The sequence below is a fragment of the Mustela erminea genome, chromosome 13 (assembly GCF_009829155.1).
Source record: "Mustela erminea isolate mMusErm1 chromosome 13, mMusErm1.Pri, whole genome shotgun sequence".
In the NCBI taxonomy this organism is placed as follows: Eukaryota; Metazoa; Chordata; class Mammalia; order Carnivora; family Mustelidae; genus Mustela; species Mustela erminea.
In genome coordinates, this window is record NC_045626.1 from 74026618 (window position 1) to 74044052 (window position 17435).

At 50.7% G+C, this 17435-nt stretch overlaps 1 protein-coding gene across 7 annotated transcripts in view; it reads right to left on the reverse strand.

The window, feature by feature from the left end:
* Positions 1–17435, reverse strand: part of SGSM1 (small G protein signaling modulator 1) — an 89523-nt gene that overhangs the window by 29868 nt on the left and 42220 nt on the right. For 3 of the 7 annotated variants that reach the window (XM_032310001.1, XM_032310007.1, XM_032310006.1), the window contains exons 9-16: positions 15952–16076; positions 12783–12850; positions 11539–11702; positions 10999–11131; positions 9833–9979; positions 6771–6935; positions 4369–4507; positions 1800–1864 (exon numbers count right to left, since the gene is read on the reverse strand). In XM_032310001.1, the coding sequence (XP_032165892.1) occupies positions 1800–1864; positions 4369–4507; positions 6771–6935; positions 9833–9979; positions 10999–11131; positions 11539–11702; positions 12783–12850; positions 15952–16076 (1006 nt within the window). The remainder of the gene's footprint in view (positions 1–1799; positions 1865–4368; positions 4508–6770; positions 6936–9832; positions 9980–10998; positions 11132–11538; positions 11703–12782; positions 12851–15951; positions 16077–17435) is intronic. The other 4 variants (XM_032310004.1, XM_032310002.1, XM_032310005.1 and 1 more) reach the window with 2 other exon arrangements.

The following is a 17435-nucleotide window of genomic DNA, read 5'->3' on the forward strand; positions in this document are numbered from 1 at the left end:
CCTCACCCACAAACCTTGTGAACCCTTGTGACCTAGAAAGTCCCATCATCCTTCTCTTCCAGACAAGCAAGGAGCTCTGAGGGGCAAAACCCCTTGCTGGCTTGACTGCTTAACAGTTGTATGAGCCTGGGGACATCTGATCATCTTCCTCAGCCTGGGCTAGGGTGACATTACCTCTTTACCTGGAAGCCAAGGTATTTAAGCCACAGGCAGGAGGCAGGGAAGGAGCAGCAGGAAGGAGGCAGGAAGTGATCCCACAGGCTCACAGTGCCTCTGGGTGCTTCCAATCCATCCCATCAAAGTGCAGCCAGATAAAGAAGGCCCTGAGAGATGCACCTGGTTTGCTCTCAAAGATGGTTCTGCACTCTTACAAGCCACCAAATTGCGGCCCTTTATCTGCTCTGCCCTGGGCACCTGGAAGGCACAGTGCCTGGTACACAGGAGGCACTCAGCAAATGACCAGCCTGTGTTTGCTCTATGCCCCCTCCCTCTGGCTCTCCCTTATTAACTCCCAGAGAGGACCCTGGGCCATCTGGAGCCTGAGGACTGGCCCCTACCAGCAATGAGGAGGAGGAGGGAGAAGAGGAGAAGGAGGAGAAGGAGGGAAAGGAGAGAAAGGGGGAAGAGGAGGAAATGGCTCACACTTATACAAGCACATACTACATGCCAGGGAACTGCCCAGAGCTCACATCCTTAAGTCACTAAATTCTCATGACATATGGAACAGGTACTCCTACATTCTTCATCTTAGACATGGGGAAACCGAGGCATAGACTTTTTCTGTCTCTTGGCTGGATCATAATGCTAGGAAGTGTGGAGTTGGGATTGGAACCCAAGCTGCATAGAGCCAGAACCTGGGCTCTCAACCCCCATCAGGGAAGAGCCATTGAATGCATAACACTGTTTGAGATGCATCTGGACCCCCATGCATCTGGACCTTCCTCCATGAAGCCTTTCTATCTGGGCTCCATGCCAGGACCTGAATTAGGCACCAGGGATGGATGAAAACAGAATGGGCAAAAACCTTGATTTGGGGAGCTTACACTCTGTCCCTCCAGGGGCTTGGGCACATGGCTGGCACTGCTGTTCTCCAGGCCCATGCAGGATATAGCAACACTTTTCTAGAATCCCTGACAACACAGGTTTTCTCTCCCCCATTTAGGCTGAGAGGCTGAGAAAATAAAATGTGCTAAGAATGAACACAGCAGAGTAAAAACAAAACAAAACAAAAACAAACCAGCTTTGTGGTCAGGCAGGCCTGGGTTTGAGTCCCAGCTCTGTCCTAGGTGACCTTGGACAAGTCACTTTGCCTCCTTGTGCCTTCGTTTCCTCATGTGTTAAATGGAAATAACCAGAATACCTGTGTTTAAGTTTTAATTTTTAACTTTTCTTTACTCTTCTGCTTATGCCCACAGGTGAGGGGAACTGACTCTGAGCACCTATGACAGGTAATGCCAGCTGCTAGGGGTTTATTCACGTTTCTCATTTCATTCTGAGAACAAACCCTCTAAGGCGGGCACTGGGATGCCATGGTGACTAACCAAACCCCTCCCCTGAGGAGCCCCATGGTTGGCTGCCCTCTCTTAGAGCCCAGAGATAAAATTTATGCCCAGGCTCTGCTTGAGGAGGTTCAGGCTCTAAGACGTCTGCATAGCTTCACTAATCTAGACACATCTAGGAACTGGGGAGCTGGGGTTCAGGTGCCAGAGCCAGGCTCCTTCCCTTGATGCTGATGCCATACAACAGGCATTTGAGAAATGTGCCCATAGACCACAATGGCAAATGAGACCGATACGCACATCCATAGAAGGCTCTGGAAAGGATCTGGTACTTCATGTTGTCACAGAGGAGCTTCAGCGGGGCCCTGCGGTGGAGGAAGAGAGGACACGTAGAAAAGACCACACAGAGCCCATGTTTCCTGGAGGAGCACAGTTCATTACCTGCAAGGGGCAGATTAAAACCAGCCAGGCAGGGGCGCCTGGGTGGCTCAGTTGGTTAAGCAACTGCCTTCAGCTCAGGTCATGGTCCTGGAGTCCTGGGATCAAGTCCCGCATCAGGCTCCCAGCTCCATGGGGAGTCTGCTTCTCCCTCTGACCTTCTAGCCTCTCATGCTCTCTCTCACGGTCTCTTTCTCAAATAAATAAATAAAATCTTAAACAAAACAAAACAAAACCAGCCAGGCAAGGGGACTCTAGGAGGACTATGGTTTCTACCCATACCGCCACTCCTCCTGTTGGCTTTGGGGTCTCTCTCTCTCCAACTCTCTGGGGCTTGGATGGAGCTGATTCGACCTAGTACAGGACTCAGGCTGGAGTCACAGGCATTGGGTAAGAGGTGGTCATGTGATCCAATCTGAATCAAGGACAATGAGCCCCAAACTCATTTTGTCAGAACTACAGAGAAACTCACACTATTCTCTGCTCAAGTCCCTAAGCCAGAAGGATGTAGGGCAGTGGCTGCGGGGATCCATTTCTGCCCTGCATAAGGAGGGCCTGCTTGAGAATGAGAGCATCATAGGAGCGTCTGGAGCCAACCATGCCTGAAGTCACTGCACTTCTAGACTCCTTAGTTCTGTCAAGATTTTCTTTTGTATGTGAACCAGTCTGAAGTGGGCTTCTGTCACTTGCCCAAAGAGCTCCGACCTCTGAAGTGACCCAGCTAAACCAAACTGAGCCAGACCAGGACTCAGAGTCTGGTTGACTGCAGAGTAGGTGATGCCTCAGAGCTTCTCCTTGCATGGGAATTTGGGGAGGTGGGGTGCAGCTGGCTGAAAGAGAAGAGAGGAGTAAGGACCCAGCACTAGTGGGGAAATCAAGGACTGCTGATGGGCGTGTTCTGCATCCTTGCAGAGAACAGAATGGAGGAATATAAGCATATTTTTTCTCAGGACATCCTGGGGATACCCAGGAAAACCGAAAAAGACAGGAAGGAGGCATGGCTAAAGTGCTCCAGTTACACACATAGAACCATTAAGCATGAAAATCACCCTCATCGTGCCCTCAGGTTGGTGGGGCTCAGGGTTGGTCAGTTTACCTAAGAACAGCATCACACACACAGCTGTTCCACAACAGACGTGGCTATGTGAAAGAGGGTGAGCTCCCTATCATTCCAGGTATGTAAGCAGATGCCACAAACGGGGACACTAGGTTAGAATGGCGTTTTTCAATGCCCCCTGGACCACAGCACAAGAATCACTTGGCATTTCTCCAACATTTGGATTCCTGGGCCCCGCACACACCTACTGGATCAGGACCCCTATGGAAGTTGTCTCAGAAGCAGTGTCACCTCCCCCTGGTGGTTCTGAAGCACACAAACGGGAGAAACTCTGGTTACAGGGGTGCTTCTCAAACTGACAATGTGCACATGAGCTTAGGGTCAAGTTAAATGGAGATTCTGCTTTTGGACCATGTGCTGAAAGCCAGGCCTTAGATGACTACAAAAATGTGATGCCAGCTCCCACCCCTTGAGCTCCTATGGCTGAAGACTGGACCACCCACTGGGCCAGAGGCCCAGCATGGAAAAAGGGACTCCATTCTCCCCAGGCAGGCCAGGTGGAGTCAGCTGGGAATCAAGACCAGTCTCATTATTGCACTGGGCAGGTCTGAAGACACATGAGATCTATGGGCCAGGACAGAGATGATCTGGGGGATCAAACTTTATCCAATAAAATAAGAAGCATTACTTACTGAACACTGCCAGGCACTGGGTACCACATGCTGGCCACGTTAAACTGGTATCTGATTTGTTCTTAGGATAGCTAAACAAAGCAAGCATTTGTATCCCCATTCGGTGGAGGAGCAAACTGAGGAACGTGTGGTTGGCAGTGAGTAGTATTTCTAGTTTCTGCCTTCCAGGAGCATGACAGGACTGTGCTTCCTGGCCTGCTGTGGATGGGGTCAATGAGGCATGAGAAGAGAGAGTATGTCCTGCATCCAAGGTGGAGCCTCTCATTGTTGTCCAGGTGCCCCAGAGCCAACTTTCACTCTGTCACTGGACTGGGAATATTCTAGACGGTTTGGCTCCATCAGCCAGGCCCTTTAATGTGCCCCAAGCAGAGCCCCCAGCTGACCCACGAGAGACACATGGTATGCATGACAAACCATCCTTTGTCCTACTGAGCGATTGAGATTTCAGGACTGTTTGTTACTGCAACATAACCTTGGTTATCCTGACTGATACATGGAAGGAAGCAAAGACAGCTAGGACTCCACAAGGCTATTCCATAACTTATGTTCCATAACTTATGTTCTTCGACAATTCCATAACTTATGTTCCTCCTCTGAATTCAGTGCTAGGCAAGGAATGGGCATCTACAAATCTTTGGCAAATCCCTCCATAACCTCCACCCACAGATTAAGGCCCTCATACCTCTCATGGTTGCAGCCATTGGATGAGCCGCCATCGACCAAGCCACTCTGTGAGCAGGACGAGCAGGAGGATTTCCGGGGGCTGGGTTGCCATAGGGGTGGTAGGTTGCTCACGGAGACATCCATTAGGTCCTGGGGGACTATGGTGGGCAGGAGGCATGGAGCAAGAGATCCGGTGAGGCCTATGTGGGTCACAGAAACCTCATCCCAAAGCAAGCAGCTCACCTCTAGGCCAGCACGGGGACAGGGAAAGACCCTGAATTTGACAGTCAGAGACAGCAACCCCAATCATTATCTGACCCAGACCTATGAGCCCACCTGATTCAGTGAAAGCTACAACCAAGACCCGGGACCCTCAGCAGACAGGCAGAGCTGAAGATAGCTGAAGAGAGAGGAAGTAGTGGGGTGTGGGGGGAAAGATAGAAAGGGAGACAAGACCCAAGAAAACAGACCCAGTACCAGAGCAGGAAGCCAAGCCTCACCATGTTGTCATTCAAGTGTCCTCACAGGAGGCTGACAAGAAGGGAGAGGAGCCTGATGGGGGCTTCTGGGGAAGGTTGATGGTCCTGAGTCCCCAGAGACAGACTCTCTGGGAGTGAGAGTCTCTAGTAGAGAGACAGAAGGGAGCCTAACTCAACAGATGAGGCAGGGTTCCCAAGGGCAAGGGACCCAGGGGAGTTCCTGCTGATGAGCCCACCTACACTGTCCATCATCCTAAGCCATATAGCTATTCCATCAATAGGTCTCAAACAGGTGAGTGACCCCCACCCAGAATCATGGGGGGGGGCTTATTAAAAAGCCATATGCCTGTATCCCACTCCTGACCTACTGAACTTAAACCTCCTGGAGATAGAGCCTTTAAGTCTGTATATCAAAAGACAATTTTAATAACAGCAGCCACGTTCGAGAACCAAGAGGTTATAACTGATCTCCTAACATGGATATTGGTGTTCCTGATGTTGGGCTCCCAGGATACAGCACTCAGAGTTTCCCTCCCTGCTTTCTCTTCCAGCTCCATGGAAATCACCATGTCTCCACAGCTGCATGGAAAACACAATGGTGACTCACACATTATAATTTCTATCATTAACTTTCTGGCCTCTTGGCAGTTCCAAACAGGTGCAAAGACTATATTTTTCTAGGACAGGGCTCAGTAGGCAATTTTCCATCAAGGGCCAGAGAGTAAACATTTTATGGTTTGTGAACCCTTTGGCCACAATCACAACCACTCAATTTTGCCGTCATCGTGCAAAACAGCCATTCACAAGATGAAAACACGTGAGCATGGCTAGGTTCCAATAAAACTTTATTTATGGGGGGCACCTGGGTGGCTCAGTGGGTTGGGACTCTGCCTTCAGCTCAGGTCATGATCGCGGGGTCCTGGGATTGAGCCCCACATCGGGGTCTCTGCTCAGTGGGGAGCCTGCTTCCCCCTTTCTTTGCCTGCCTCTCTTGTGATCTCTATCTGTCAAATAAATAAATAAAATATTTAAAAAAGAAAAAAACTTTATTTATGGGGGCGTCCGGGTGGCTCAGTCGTTAAGTGTCTTCCTTCGGCTTGGGTCAAGATCCCAGGGTCCTGGGATCGAGCCCTGCATCAGGCTCCCAGCTCAGTGGGAAGCCTGCTTCTCCCTCTCCCACTCCCCCTGCTTGTGTTCCCTCTCTTGCTGTGTCTCTAACGAATATATAAAATATTAAAAAAAAAAACTTTACTTATGGACACTGAAATCTGACTTTCGTATCATTTTTCACAGGTCACAAATATTACGATTCTTTTGATTTTTTTTCAGTCATTAAAGAAATGTAAAAACCATTCTTAGCTCATGGGTCTCACTGAATGAGGCTGGCTCTGGCCCGTGGGCCCTAGTTTGCCAAGCTCTGACCTAGGAGACTGAGAAGGGTGTCCATCTGTCCCACAGGCCATGCCTTCCAAGGATAACGGGTAATCTTGGTCTCTTCTCTCGGGCTGCAAGGCGGGAGTTGTGGACCCAGGGTCACCTGTTATCTGAGCTCAGGAGCAGACAGGGCCCAGCCCTACCCACGATAGTGCACAAATATCCTCCCCAAGCTGACTCACTGATGAGCTGACCATGAAAGACCAGTGAGCCCCTGTAAAATGTTCTAGAAAAGCATCCCCAGGTCTCCACCAATCTCAAGGAAGCATGGATCGGTTTCAGCAAGGTGTGGCCCGTATGCCTCAGTCCCAGCCCCTCACACTCTGCTGGACCCCTTCCCTACAGATCCCACAACACTCTTAGCAGCATTCTGACACGTGGAGGCTGGACAGCATGAGTGCATCTGTTTGGCTCCTGCTTCCCTCACCCTGGGGACCAAGACTCAAATGACAACATGGCAGAGGTGGCCAGCACTCAGCCCCAGGTGTGGGAGGTGCCCCGACATTACTGGGGGGCTGCTGCATCAGGCCCGGCCTGGGGAAGGCGGTGCCCCATCCAGTTCGTGCCCATGGACCGCCCCTGGCCACCACCAGCACAGATCGGCCGGCAGGAACCACCATCCAGGCGGGTCTCACGGAATTGAAGACAGTGCTGCCCAGGGGATCAGGAGCAACTTGAAACACAAAACAAAAAATACCAGTGAAATGAAATGTCTGAGGTGGGCAGAACACAGAAACAGCCAAAGAACCCACCCTTCAGGGCTCTACCTCCCCCCTGCTTGGCTCTGCATAGCTTCCATGTACTGTGTTGGCATCAAGGAAGAAAGAATGCTGATGTTTGTCAAATGCCCTACAAAAGCCTGCTTGCTTTCTCACCCTTAGTGACCCCATCGGGGATCCATCTCTTCTCCCATTCTGCGGAAGTGGAAACTGAGGCTCAGAAGGACAACAGTGCTTAACCACCCACAGCCCTAGCAGGTGGTAACTGGCATTAAGAGCCTTTTCTCACTGAGGTCCTGCTTCTCTTTCCACTAATGACAGCTATCACCTACTGACAGCAAGTATTACTATCCCGTTTTCCAGACTTGGGAACTGAGGCACAGATGTAAGCATCATGCCTAAGACCACCCAGGGAACAAAGAGTGGAGATGGGATTCCGACCCAGGGCATCAGACCCCAAGACCCTATTCACAGTCTTCTGACTGATATCCCCCCTCCCCGCCCCATATTATCCATGCTCTATCTAGACCAGCAGTTCTCAATGGGGGCAATTCTGTCCCCTCAAGGGCTTTTGGCAATGTCTGGAGACATTTATTATTGTTACAAGCTGAGAATTTGGTAGATGCTACTGGCATCTATCCAGTGGGTAGAAGCCAGACACAAGACACCCCACCCCCACCAAACACATCACACATCATTATTCAGTCCAGTATGTCAGCCCTGCCCTAGACCATCTCTGTTCAATAGGAATCTACCCTGAGCCACATGCTTAATTTAGAAATTTCCCATAGCCACACAAAAAGGAGGAAAAGAAACAGATGAAATCAATTTCAGCAATATATTCTGTTTAACCCAGTATATCCCTAATGTGACCATTTTAACTGAGAGTCAGTATAAAATGACTGGTAAGATATTTTGCATTCTTTTCTGGTTTTCCTCCAAAGTCTTCAGAATGTGAATGTCTTTTGCACTTAGGGTACATCTCCATTCGAATTCGCTGCATTTCAAGTGCTTGGGAGCTGCATGAGGCTCACGCCTACCACGCCAGATGGTACAGACAGTCCCAGCAACATGGGAGTCTGGAAATGCCCTCCTCTGACTCTGAATCTGACTCCACGTTTCAAAACTGGTCTCTGCCTCCTCTGTGCCCAAGGACCAGGTGTTGGAGACGGAGGCATGAAGATACTGAGAGGGGGTTTAGAACCATTTATGGCCACATCATCCCTCCCACAGGCCCAAACTCCTCTCTTATTCCTTACCGCAGGTATCCACAAACTTTTTCTATAAAGGGCCAGATAGATAGTAAATATTTTTGGCTTTGTGGGCCATACGGTCTCTGTCACAACAATCCCACTCCATTGCTGGGGTGTGAAAGCAGCCATACACAATATGGCTAGGAGTGGGCGTGGCTGTGTTCCAATAAAACTTTATTTACAAAAACAGGCAGTGGGCCAAATTTGGACCACAGGAGGAAGTCTGCCCATTTCTGACTTGGGCACTTCTTCAGGAAGGACTTTCTTGCTCTCAAAGATGAAAACCACACATGATTATTTGTGTTAGTTCTGTTGAGGCTCAGGCCCCTGGAGAAAATCAACCAAGGATGGAGCGCCATTACCATGTGGGCTGAATCAGAACTTGGGGAGGAAATGGGTGAGACCACAATCTGTCAAAACAATCTGCAAGCTCTGGAGCCAGGCACCTAGGCTTAAATTCCAACCATGCCAAGGATTAACTATGCCTCTCTGAACCAGTTTCTCAACCTTTCTGTGCCTCCGTTTCCTCTTCTTAAAACAGAGGTTGTTGAGGACACTGGTACCTGCCTAGGAAGACTGTGATGAGGATTATATTAGTTACAACACTGGAGGGACAAAGGCAGGCTTGGCACACGGTACCCAGTATTACCGACGGAGCATCTGTCAAGCATTTCAAGTTAGGTGTCTGACACTAACTCCTCAGAATAGGATCCTGTATGGGAACAGAATGCGGCTGTCCTCCCCATTCTATAGACAAGGAAATGAGGCCCGCAGAGGGCAAGTCACTTGGCCACACTGAAGGGGCACAGGTGAGTGCAGGGATGTATGCTTTTCTCAACAGAGGGCGATTCTGCTCCCAGTGGGAACCCCGCAGCACCTGGAGACATTTCTGGTTGTCCCCACTTAGTGGTGGGGTGTGGGCAGATGGCGGTTAGTCAGGGGCCAGGGGGATGACAGGGATGCTGCCTGATATCCTATAAGGCCCATAGTGTCCCTTCCCAACAACCACCAAGAATTATTCCATCTAAAATATCAGTGGCTACCGCTGAGAAGCTTTGTTCTAGTTAAACTGAGTCCACTGGGGTTTCCCCAGGGGCAGACAAGAATTCAAGTCCCAGGAGCGTATCTGGGAGATGTTTCCAAGAAACACGGGTAGGAGAGAGGTGAAGCGACACGAGAAGGTTCTGCCAAGGGTTACCACGTGGGTCAACACCATGGGCAACTGGTGCTTGATCTCCCAGCGGAGGGGAGAGGGGTCTCTGGGAGAGCTGTAGAACACACAGGCCAGGGCTTTCTTTCTGGGGGATGGGGCGCGAGGGAGCCAGGGCATTGAGACACTGACTCCTGCCAATCCTTGGCTGAGGGCTGCTCCAGTGACACTCTGACTCCCTGACACTTCCTACCCCCCCTGCCCCCACCATGGGCAGAAGGCACTCTAGGATGGGGGCTGGCTGCAGAGTGGCAGGCACAGAGGGGTGTGGGTAGGCACAGCCAGTGTCTCTTCTGCTGACACATGCAGAACCACAACACACTAACATGGACCGCCCCCAAGGAAGAAAGACACCCAGCACCCAGCCTGGCTCCCAGCAGGTGCCTACACATTGTTTGTTGGATGAGCCCCTGTGCACAGAGTTTCCTGGGAAGGCAGGCCCAAGGCATCAGGCTCCTCTGATCAATCAGCTCTCTGGTGGGGCGGTAAGACTCATGGTCCTCCCAACAGGCTGAGAGGGCTCCAGACCCTGTTCCTGGGTAGGAAGAGATGTAGTGATGAATACTTCAGGATACTCTTGGGCTCTTGGTGATACAGAAACATGAGGCCTGAAATGGTTAGCCTACCCTTGCCAGGAGGACATCTGCTTTCCAGAGAGCCTCTCATGGCCCAGCTGCAGTTAGTAATGCAAGGGGAGGCTCAGAGCCATTATCCCTCAGGCGGAACAACAGGGCCACCAAAGGTTAAATAAAATGAGGTGGACAAAAGGAACCTACAGCTTAATATCGAGTTGTTGAACAGACATTCATAGGATGCTTCATAAATTCCAGGCCTCTTTCGAAGAACTTCTCAACTATTAGCTCATGTAACCCTCATGATAACCCTGTGGTGATGATGACCTTGACAGTAGGAGTCTGTGTGAACCAAGCATTGGCACCAGGTGAGCCGCCATGCAATGCACTGGACATACATTAGTGTCCCAGGTGCCAGGCTCCCCGTGCTTTGCTTCCCCTCTGCTGTTTTCATTGCCATTTCTTGAGGGCCTACTGTGTGTGGGACTTTATTCTACAGACTTTACATTGATCACCTCTTTATCTCATTGGATCCTGACAATGTATCAAAGTAAAAGAACAACCCTGTAACAGCGGCTATAATGTACGTGGTCTGTGCCAAGAGTCTTACCTCATGTAATCCCCACAAGGGCCCTATGTCCCAGGTGCTGTGAACATCCCCATTTTGCAGATGGGGAAACCAAGACACAGGGGGTGAAGAAACTTGCCCCAGTTCAACCAGGATTCCAGAGCCCACGGCCACTACCCCAGGCCACCTCCTGAGCAGGTGCATCTTTATTATTAAGCTAAGTCGCCTGTGGTTCTCATTTGGGGAGAAACCGGGATACTAACTCCCTGGTTTCAGGTCCCCCCCCCACCCCCGACCCCTGCTGACTCCAGAGTCCAGACCAGTCCAGACTGGTCTTCTAATCCCAAACACCTGGAATCCTTCACATGGTCAGCTAACTGTGGATCCAGGGAGACCAGAGACGGGTCAGCTTACCAAATTCAGACTGCATGCCGGGGTAGATGATCCTGAACACGTAATCTGTGGCCTCGTCATCTTCCTTGTCTGAAGACGTGGACTCGGCAGAACCCTGAGGGCTTCGCTTGCGCAGCTTGGGAAATACTTTGCCCTGAAAGAATGTGTCCCATTGCACAGTCCTTGGGATACGCCTGTCCCCACAATCTGTACAGCCTGAGGGTTTCAGTGGGATATGAGCCCACAAAGCCATGTAAGGATCCACGGGCAAAAATGACCACTGCCCCAGGCACCTGGGTGGCTCAGTCAGTTAAGCATCCAACTCTTGATTTCGGCTCAGGTCATGATCTCAGAGCTGTGAGACTGAGCCCCAATTTTCAGGCTCCACGCTGGGCATGAACCTGCTTGGTTCATGCTCACCCACCCCTGCTCACCCACCCCTTTCCCACCCTGCTTGTGCACGAGCTCATGCTCCTCTCTCCCTCTCTCTCTCAAAAAGATGATCACTCCCCACAGCTGACCCCCCACTCCAGCCTCCCTGGGGCCTCTGCGATCACTCACCTTTCCCCGCTGAGACCAGAGTGGAGGGTCCAGCTGCCCATGAGGGAGCAGCCCGTTTTCCAGGCACGAGAGGAACTGCAGGAGGTGTCCTCCCTTGGGGAAGCGGAAGGGCGGCCTCTGGATCCCGTCCTGGCTGACCAGCACCACTGTCCCGCCGCTGTCCACTGCCACCATGACCCAGCCAGAGGAGATCCAATGGGAAGTCACTATGAGGCACGGGGATGGGGCACTCCCGGCACACACATCCCCCTAGGCATGCCAACCCAGTCCCAGGGACCTGCTCCAAGGCTCTGGGAAAGGCCTGGGCAGAAGGTCGGGAGCAGTTTTTAACCTCCACTGGGCTTCTTAAATCCCACCTGCTAGGGTCACTGACTGGGTGGTATAGGACATGGTCCAGAATAGTATGGCTAGCCTCTGTGAAGTCATCCATTGAAGGGAAATGGGGCCCCCAAACATCCGATGCTCCTCAAGCACCCTCTATGAATCAACCTGACCTATTTTTGTATGGGGCCTTTCAGATCTTTCCCTTCTCAAGGCAGTATTTCAGTTGCTAGCACATATTGTGCTAGCAATGTATGTATGTAAGCACAGCACATTAAAGGCAGTGTCTTCTGAGTATTTTGACTACTCAAAATAGACCTGTGAGGCCTATCTATTATGGTCTATTTTATAAATGATGGAACCAAGGCTCAGAGAGGCTATGTACCTTGCCCAGGGCTGCACAGCAGGGCCTGGATCTGAACCTAGGTCTGTCTGACTCAATAAGCTTAATGTTTCTTATCTTGGTGGGACACAGATCCCTAGCTTCCTACAGCAGGATGGCCTGCTTTTTCTGAATGTACCTTCTCTGAACTTTAAAGGAGAACTCTAGTGATTAATCCTGGATCTTCAGAGCTCCAGCTTTGGAATAACAAAGACCTGATTTCGAGTCCAAACTCTGGAGCTTCCAGGCTGTGTGACTTTGTGCTAAGCTGTGTAGAGCCCTGCTTGGCACATCACAAGAGCTCAGTAGGTGTTAGCCACTAACACCATGTGTTGGATGCTGAGCCCTTATCATTCATCATAGGATGTTCACAACAAGGCCAAGAGAAGGTGCTGCTGTGCTTCCATTTCATAGATGGGGAAACTGAGGCTCAGTGAGGAGAATTCACTTGTTTGAGGCTACACCGGTAATAAGGATGTGGGGCCAGGCAGGGGAGGCAGGAGGAACACCCCGGCCTCGTGCTCCCCCCCACGGTCCCTACCTTGCTGGTGGCAGTGCAGATACACAATCTCCTCTAGGCGGATGGTCATGGCATAGTCCCAGTAGACGCTAGAAGTGGAGGGATGGTTAGGTCCACAGGGTGCCTACTCACCCCGTCGTGGCAAAGGGACCAGAAGGCCAGAAGACCACACTCATGGGCTTCTGCACCCTTCTCACTGGTAGGTCACTAGACCCACCAGTCCCCAACATCTGTTTGTCAGACTTCAAATCCCACTTCCACCAACTACACTGACTCAGTCCCTTCTCCTCTCTGGGCCTCAATTTCCCTAGCTGCAACATGAGGAAGTTGGAAGAGAAGCTCTCTAAGGGACCTTCCTGCTCTGGTCTGCACCACAGTCAACCTTCCCAGGGCCCATGGGGCGAACATTCTCAGAGGGCAGCCAAGCATACAGGGGTTTTCAGAGTAGCAGCCTCTACGGAGCCCCTTGCGTGTGAGTCTTAGCCAGGAGGTCCTTCCCCAGACTCCTACATCGTGCCCATCTCCTAGGGTTGCAATGGTTTGTTTTCTCCTGTCTCCCCGAAAGGTGCTGAACTGGGCAGTGACTGGGTTTTGCTCACTTCTGCAAGATTCTCAGAGAATAATATTCAGAGCTAATGGCTTCCCTAGGGCACCCAGTAAACAGAGCAACTCTTCAACTACCACCGAACATCAGCAAGGAGGAGCTGTGGCCACAGTCCCTTTGGAGCTGTGTAACTTGACACAAAGAGGCTCCAGGTTCCAGCCTTCCAGCTAAGGGCTCTACCTGCATTTTCTCACTGACTCTTTCCTGTATGCCTATTCCAAGCTTCCATTACCGCATCCCCATTTTACAGCAGATGAACAAACTGAGGCTTGGGAAGGGGAAGCTGACTGTCCAAGATCACTCAACTGGGAACGAGCAAGAATTGAGCTTCTGTTATCATTTTACTTGTTTTAACAGCTTCCTAAAGTAGAACTGCTGGGTCACGTAGTAAGGGTAGGTCCTAAGAAACTCCCAAACTGGTCTGTGAAGCGGCTGTGGGGGGAATTCCAGCTGCTTCTCTACATGGCAGGGCTGAGATCTGAGCCAAGTGCCCACTGACTCCAGAGTTCAAATAGCCACCCAAATATCACCCAAATATCACTCTTGGATGATATTTCCTTGTATATACTAGGAAAGCCAGCTGGGGATCTCTGACCCCCATTGTATAAGAGAGGGTACTGGGAGGGGGGACAAGAGAAGAGGTCCTGAAGCTCCTCAGATGAGGACCACTCCGCCTTCTTTCATCATCTCTTGGTCCCCAAAGAGACACCGGAACCCCTGGGTGCTCCCATTTCCTACACACTAACCCCGATGTTTCTGCCCACTGGCTTTCTCTCCTTCACTGAGCTCCAGGTTCCAGGCAGGAGTAACAAGGATTGATGGGGGGTTTCAGAGCCCAGGCAGGGGAAGTCTCCAGCCCCATCAGTAATGACCTTGAAAGTGCAGACTCCATTGGAACCAAATATCGATGTGTCTATGATGTGCCTGTTCACAGAGGAAAAGGTGAGGCAGAAAGATGGAAACCCCAGTGATCTGAGCTGGAGGCGGGTGGGGGTTGCTTGGCAATCCTTTGGTTCAGTGTTTCCCTGAAACAGCATTAAAAGTTGTCTGCCCATACTACCCTGGGCTTACGTCCAACCAACGAGCAGGGCCCTCGGGCTGTGATGTTTGACAGAAGAGACTTCAGTGTATGGGGAGCCCTTGTAAACCCTTTGGGAACCCTCTGAGAGTTCAGGGAGATCACTTACCCAGCCCCCTCATTTGACAGAAGCGGGGAAACTGAGGTCCAGAAATAAAGACATACCTCAAGTCTCCCAGGGCGATGAGGATTGAACAAACACGTGGTTTTGCAAAGTACATTTATGCATTTACCCACATAAATGTGTTCCCTCCAGTATAATGTAAATGCAAGATAAACTCTGAAAAGGTAAAGGTTTTCCTCTCCTTTTCTTCATCTGCTCTCTCTCATTTAGCCCAGGGCCTAGCATATCACAGGTGCTCTGTCAATATCTGATGAATGAATCCAGGTCCCCTGACTTTCCTGCTTCATTTCACAGAGATTATCTGGGCACTGATGGGTGGCAGGTGCTGGAGAGAAGACATGAGCATGAAAGAATCCTTGCCTTCATGGAAATGAAGTCTAGAATGTAACAGCTGGTATATGGGTGGGCACAGATTTATTACATGAGCACGATTTTATAAATGCTATGAAGGAGATTCAGGGCTCCATGTAATCCAAATTCAGCTGGCAAGTCAGGGAAGGCCCGGGGTTTAAGGTGAATAGGCTGAACCAAGGTCCTGGGCCAGGGGCATCTCATCGGCCCTGCACTGTTCCTTGGGGAGGGTTTCAGAACCCTGGAATCTGGCTGGAGCTGTTATGTCGCCCAGCCCAAAACAGACTGTACCTCCCACTGACTGTCTCTGAAGACAGACGGCCACCTCGGCACAGGAAGTGGCCAGCTTAGAGAACAGCATCAATCACACCAAGGCCTGGGGTTCCTCACACAGAAGCCTAACACAAAACAGAACGCAATAATGGTGTTCTGTTTATGTTCTGTGAAAAAAGAGCCCTTATTTTATATATGTAGCTGCCAGGACTCCTTGAGCTGAAATAATCAGGCCGGACACACTCTGCACAGTGCCTTTCTTCTGTCTGTGTTCCTTCTAGGGCCCTTCCTTATTGTGCTGGGACAGGGGATTGCAGCAGGGAATCCCTGGTTTCTGAGTTTCTTCAGAGCATGACCCCAAAGCCTTTGCTGAGCCTTATAGATCCCAGGGTATCACAGGGAGATGCAGCCCCAGACCAGATACCCACTAACCACGGCCTCCCACTTTCCTTCTTGACCGAGTGATGGGAAGGGAGGCAGCAGATGGGGGAATATTTGCCATTGGCAGGCTTCCAAGATCTCTGTTAAGATTTCTCCCACTGGGTGGTGCTTTGACCAGGGTTTGCCTAACTCCCATGCCCTAACATTCTTCTTGCTGGTTTCTAGATCCTCCCAATGAGCTACCTATAAGGCCACCACTGTAGGCAGGCTGGGCCAAGTGGCTGCAACCACCAGACTGAGCAGCGGGCAGGGGAAGGGCATGACGGACAGAGCACAAACTTCCCTGTGTGAAGGGTAGGAGAGGGACCCGGCACCTTACCTCTTTTCATAGTCCAGGTCCCCCATCGACCCATTCATTAGCTGGTTCGGTGTCCACTTCAAGGTCATGACATCAGCTGTCTGGTGCAGGGACAGGTACCCTGGCACAGCCTCCATATCATCCCTCTGCAGAGAGAGGGCACAGGCTTGGTCAAAGTGTCACAGTGATCGTGGGTCCTGGCCCATCTGCTTTAGGATGTATAACTAGAACCAAGAGGCTACGTCATGCCCTCCAAGACCATGGCCATTTGGAAGATCCTGAACCTCCTTCTAGGTGGCCATGCCAAGAAAAGTTTGTAACCAACCCCTCAGGATGGGTTCTGTAGATCCAGCTAGGAAAACTGTCTGCTAGGAAAACTGTCTGCTAGGAAAAGGTCCAGGAGCTCTGCTGCAAGGGCAGGGCTGGTGGCTCTCTACATTAGGAAGCAGCTCTACCCCTCTTCACCACCATCCTCTTCTTAACAGAAGACATTTATCTGGCATCATTTTGGCCAGTCTTAAGGGGAAAAAAGAGGGCAGCTGAGCTCTATGTCCCATCCGCAGACATTTTCCAGAATCCCCAAATACCCACACTGTACTTCCTGCCCCAGCAGCCTAATCCTCTGTCTTCCCAGTTAGCCTTCAGAGCTTCTCACCTGCTCCCTCTGCTTTACCCCAAGTGGGGTGTGAGGGAGGGGACCATCTCCAAGCCTCACACATAGTGAAGGTGATCCATTTAACCACACAAGCCTGCAGCCCCGTGATGGAGCACAATTTCACATAGTAATGCACCTGAAATGGGGATGCACCTGATAGAGTGGCATCTCACAATCGTGGTCACGGCCTGATCTCATGCAAATTCAGGCCTAGCTGTTCAGATGTTGTTACTTTAATTCAGGTTTTTTTTTTTTTTAAGATTTTATTTATTTATTTATTTGACAAAGACAGAGAGGGAGAGTGAGTGAGCACAAGCAGGAGCAGCTACAGAAGGAGAGGGAGAAGCAGGCTTCCCGCTGAGCAGGAAGCCTGACACGGGGCTCTATTCCAGGACCCTGGGATCATGACCTGATCAGAAGGCAGATGCCTCACTGACGGAGCCACTTGGGCACCCCTCCATTCAATTCTGAGCGTGATTGTTACTTCATGTGTGGAGTACAGGTGTTATTTTAAATGTCTTTATAAAGATTAGACTGATTCATCTTTGAATCAAAAAGAGATTGTGCAGAAAGACGGGCAACAGAGCAAAAGGGCACTGATGTGATATTGGCCAAGCAGACACACTAGTCATGGCTGCACAGATGCCCACAGTTCCAGATTCTCTCGTAAAGCAACAACCAAGTGCACATATTAGCAAACCTCTGACGCTCTCGATCAGAAGTCTGCAAACTTCCTACAAAGGCTCAGATAGGGGAAAACTGGGGGCTCTGGGAGCCATATAGGCTCTGCGGTAACCAGTCCACTCTCCCTTATAGCCTGAGAGCAGCCCTACACAATACGTCATGGGCA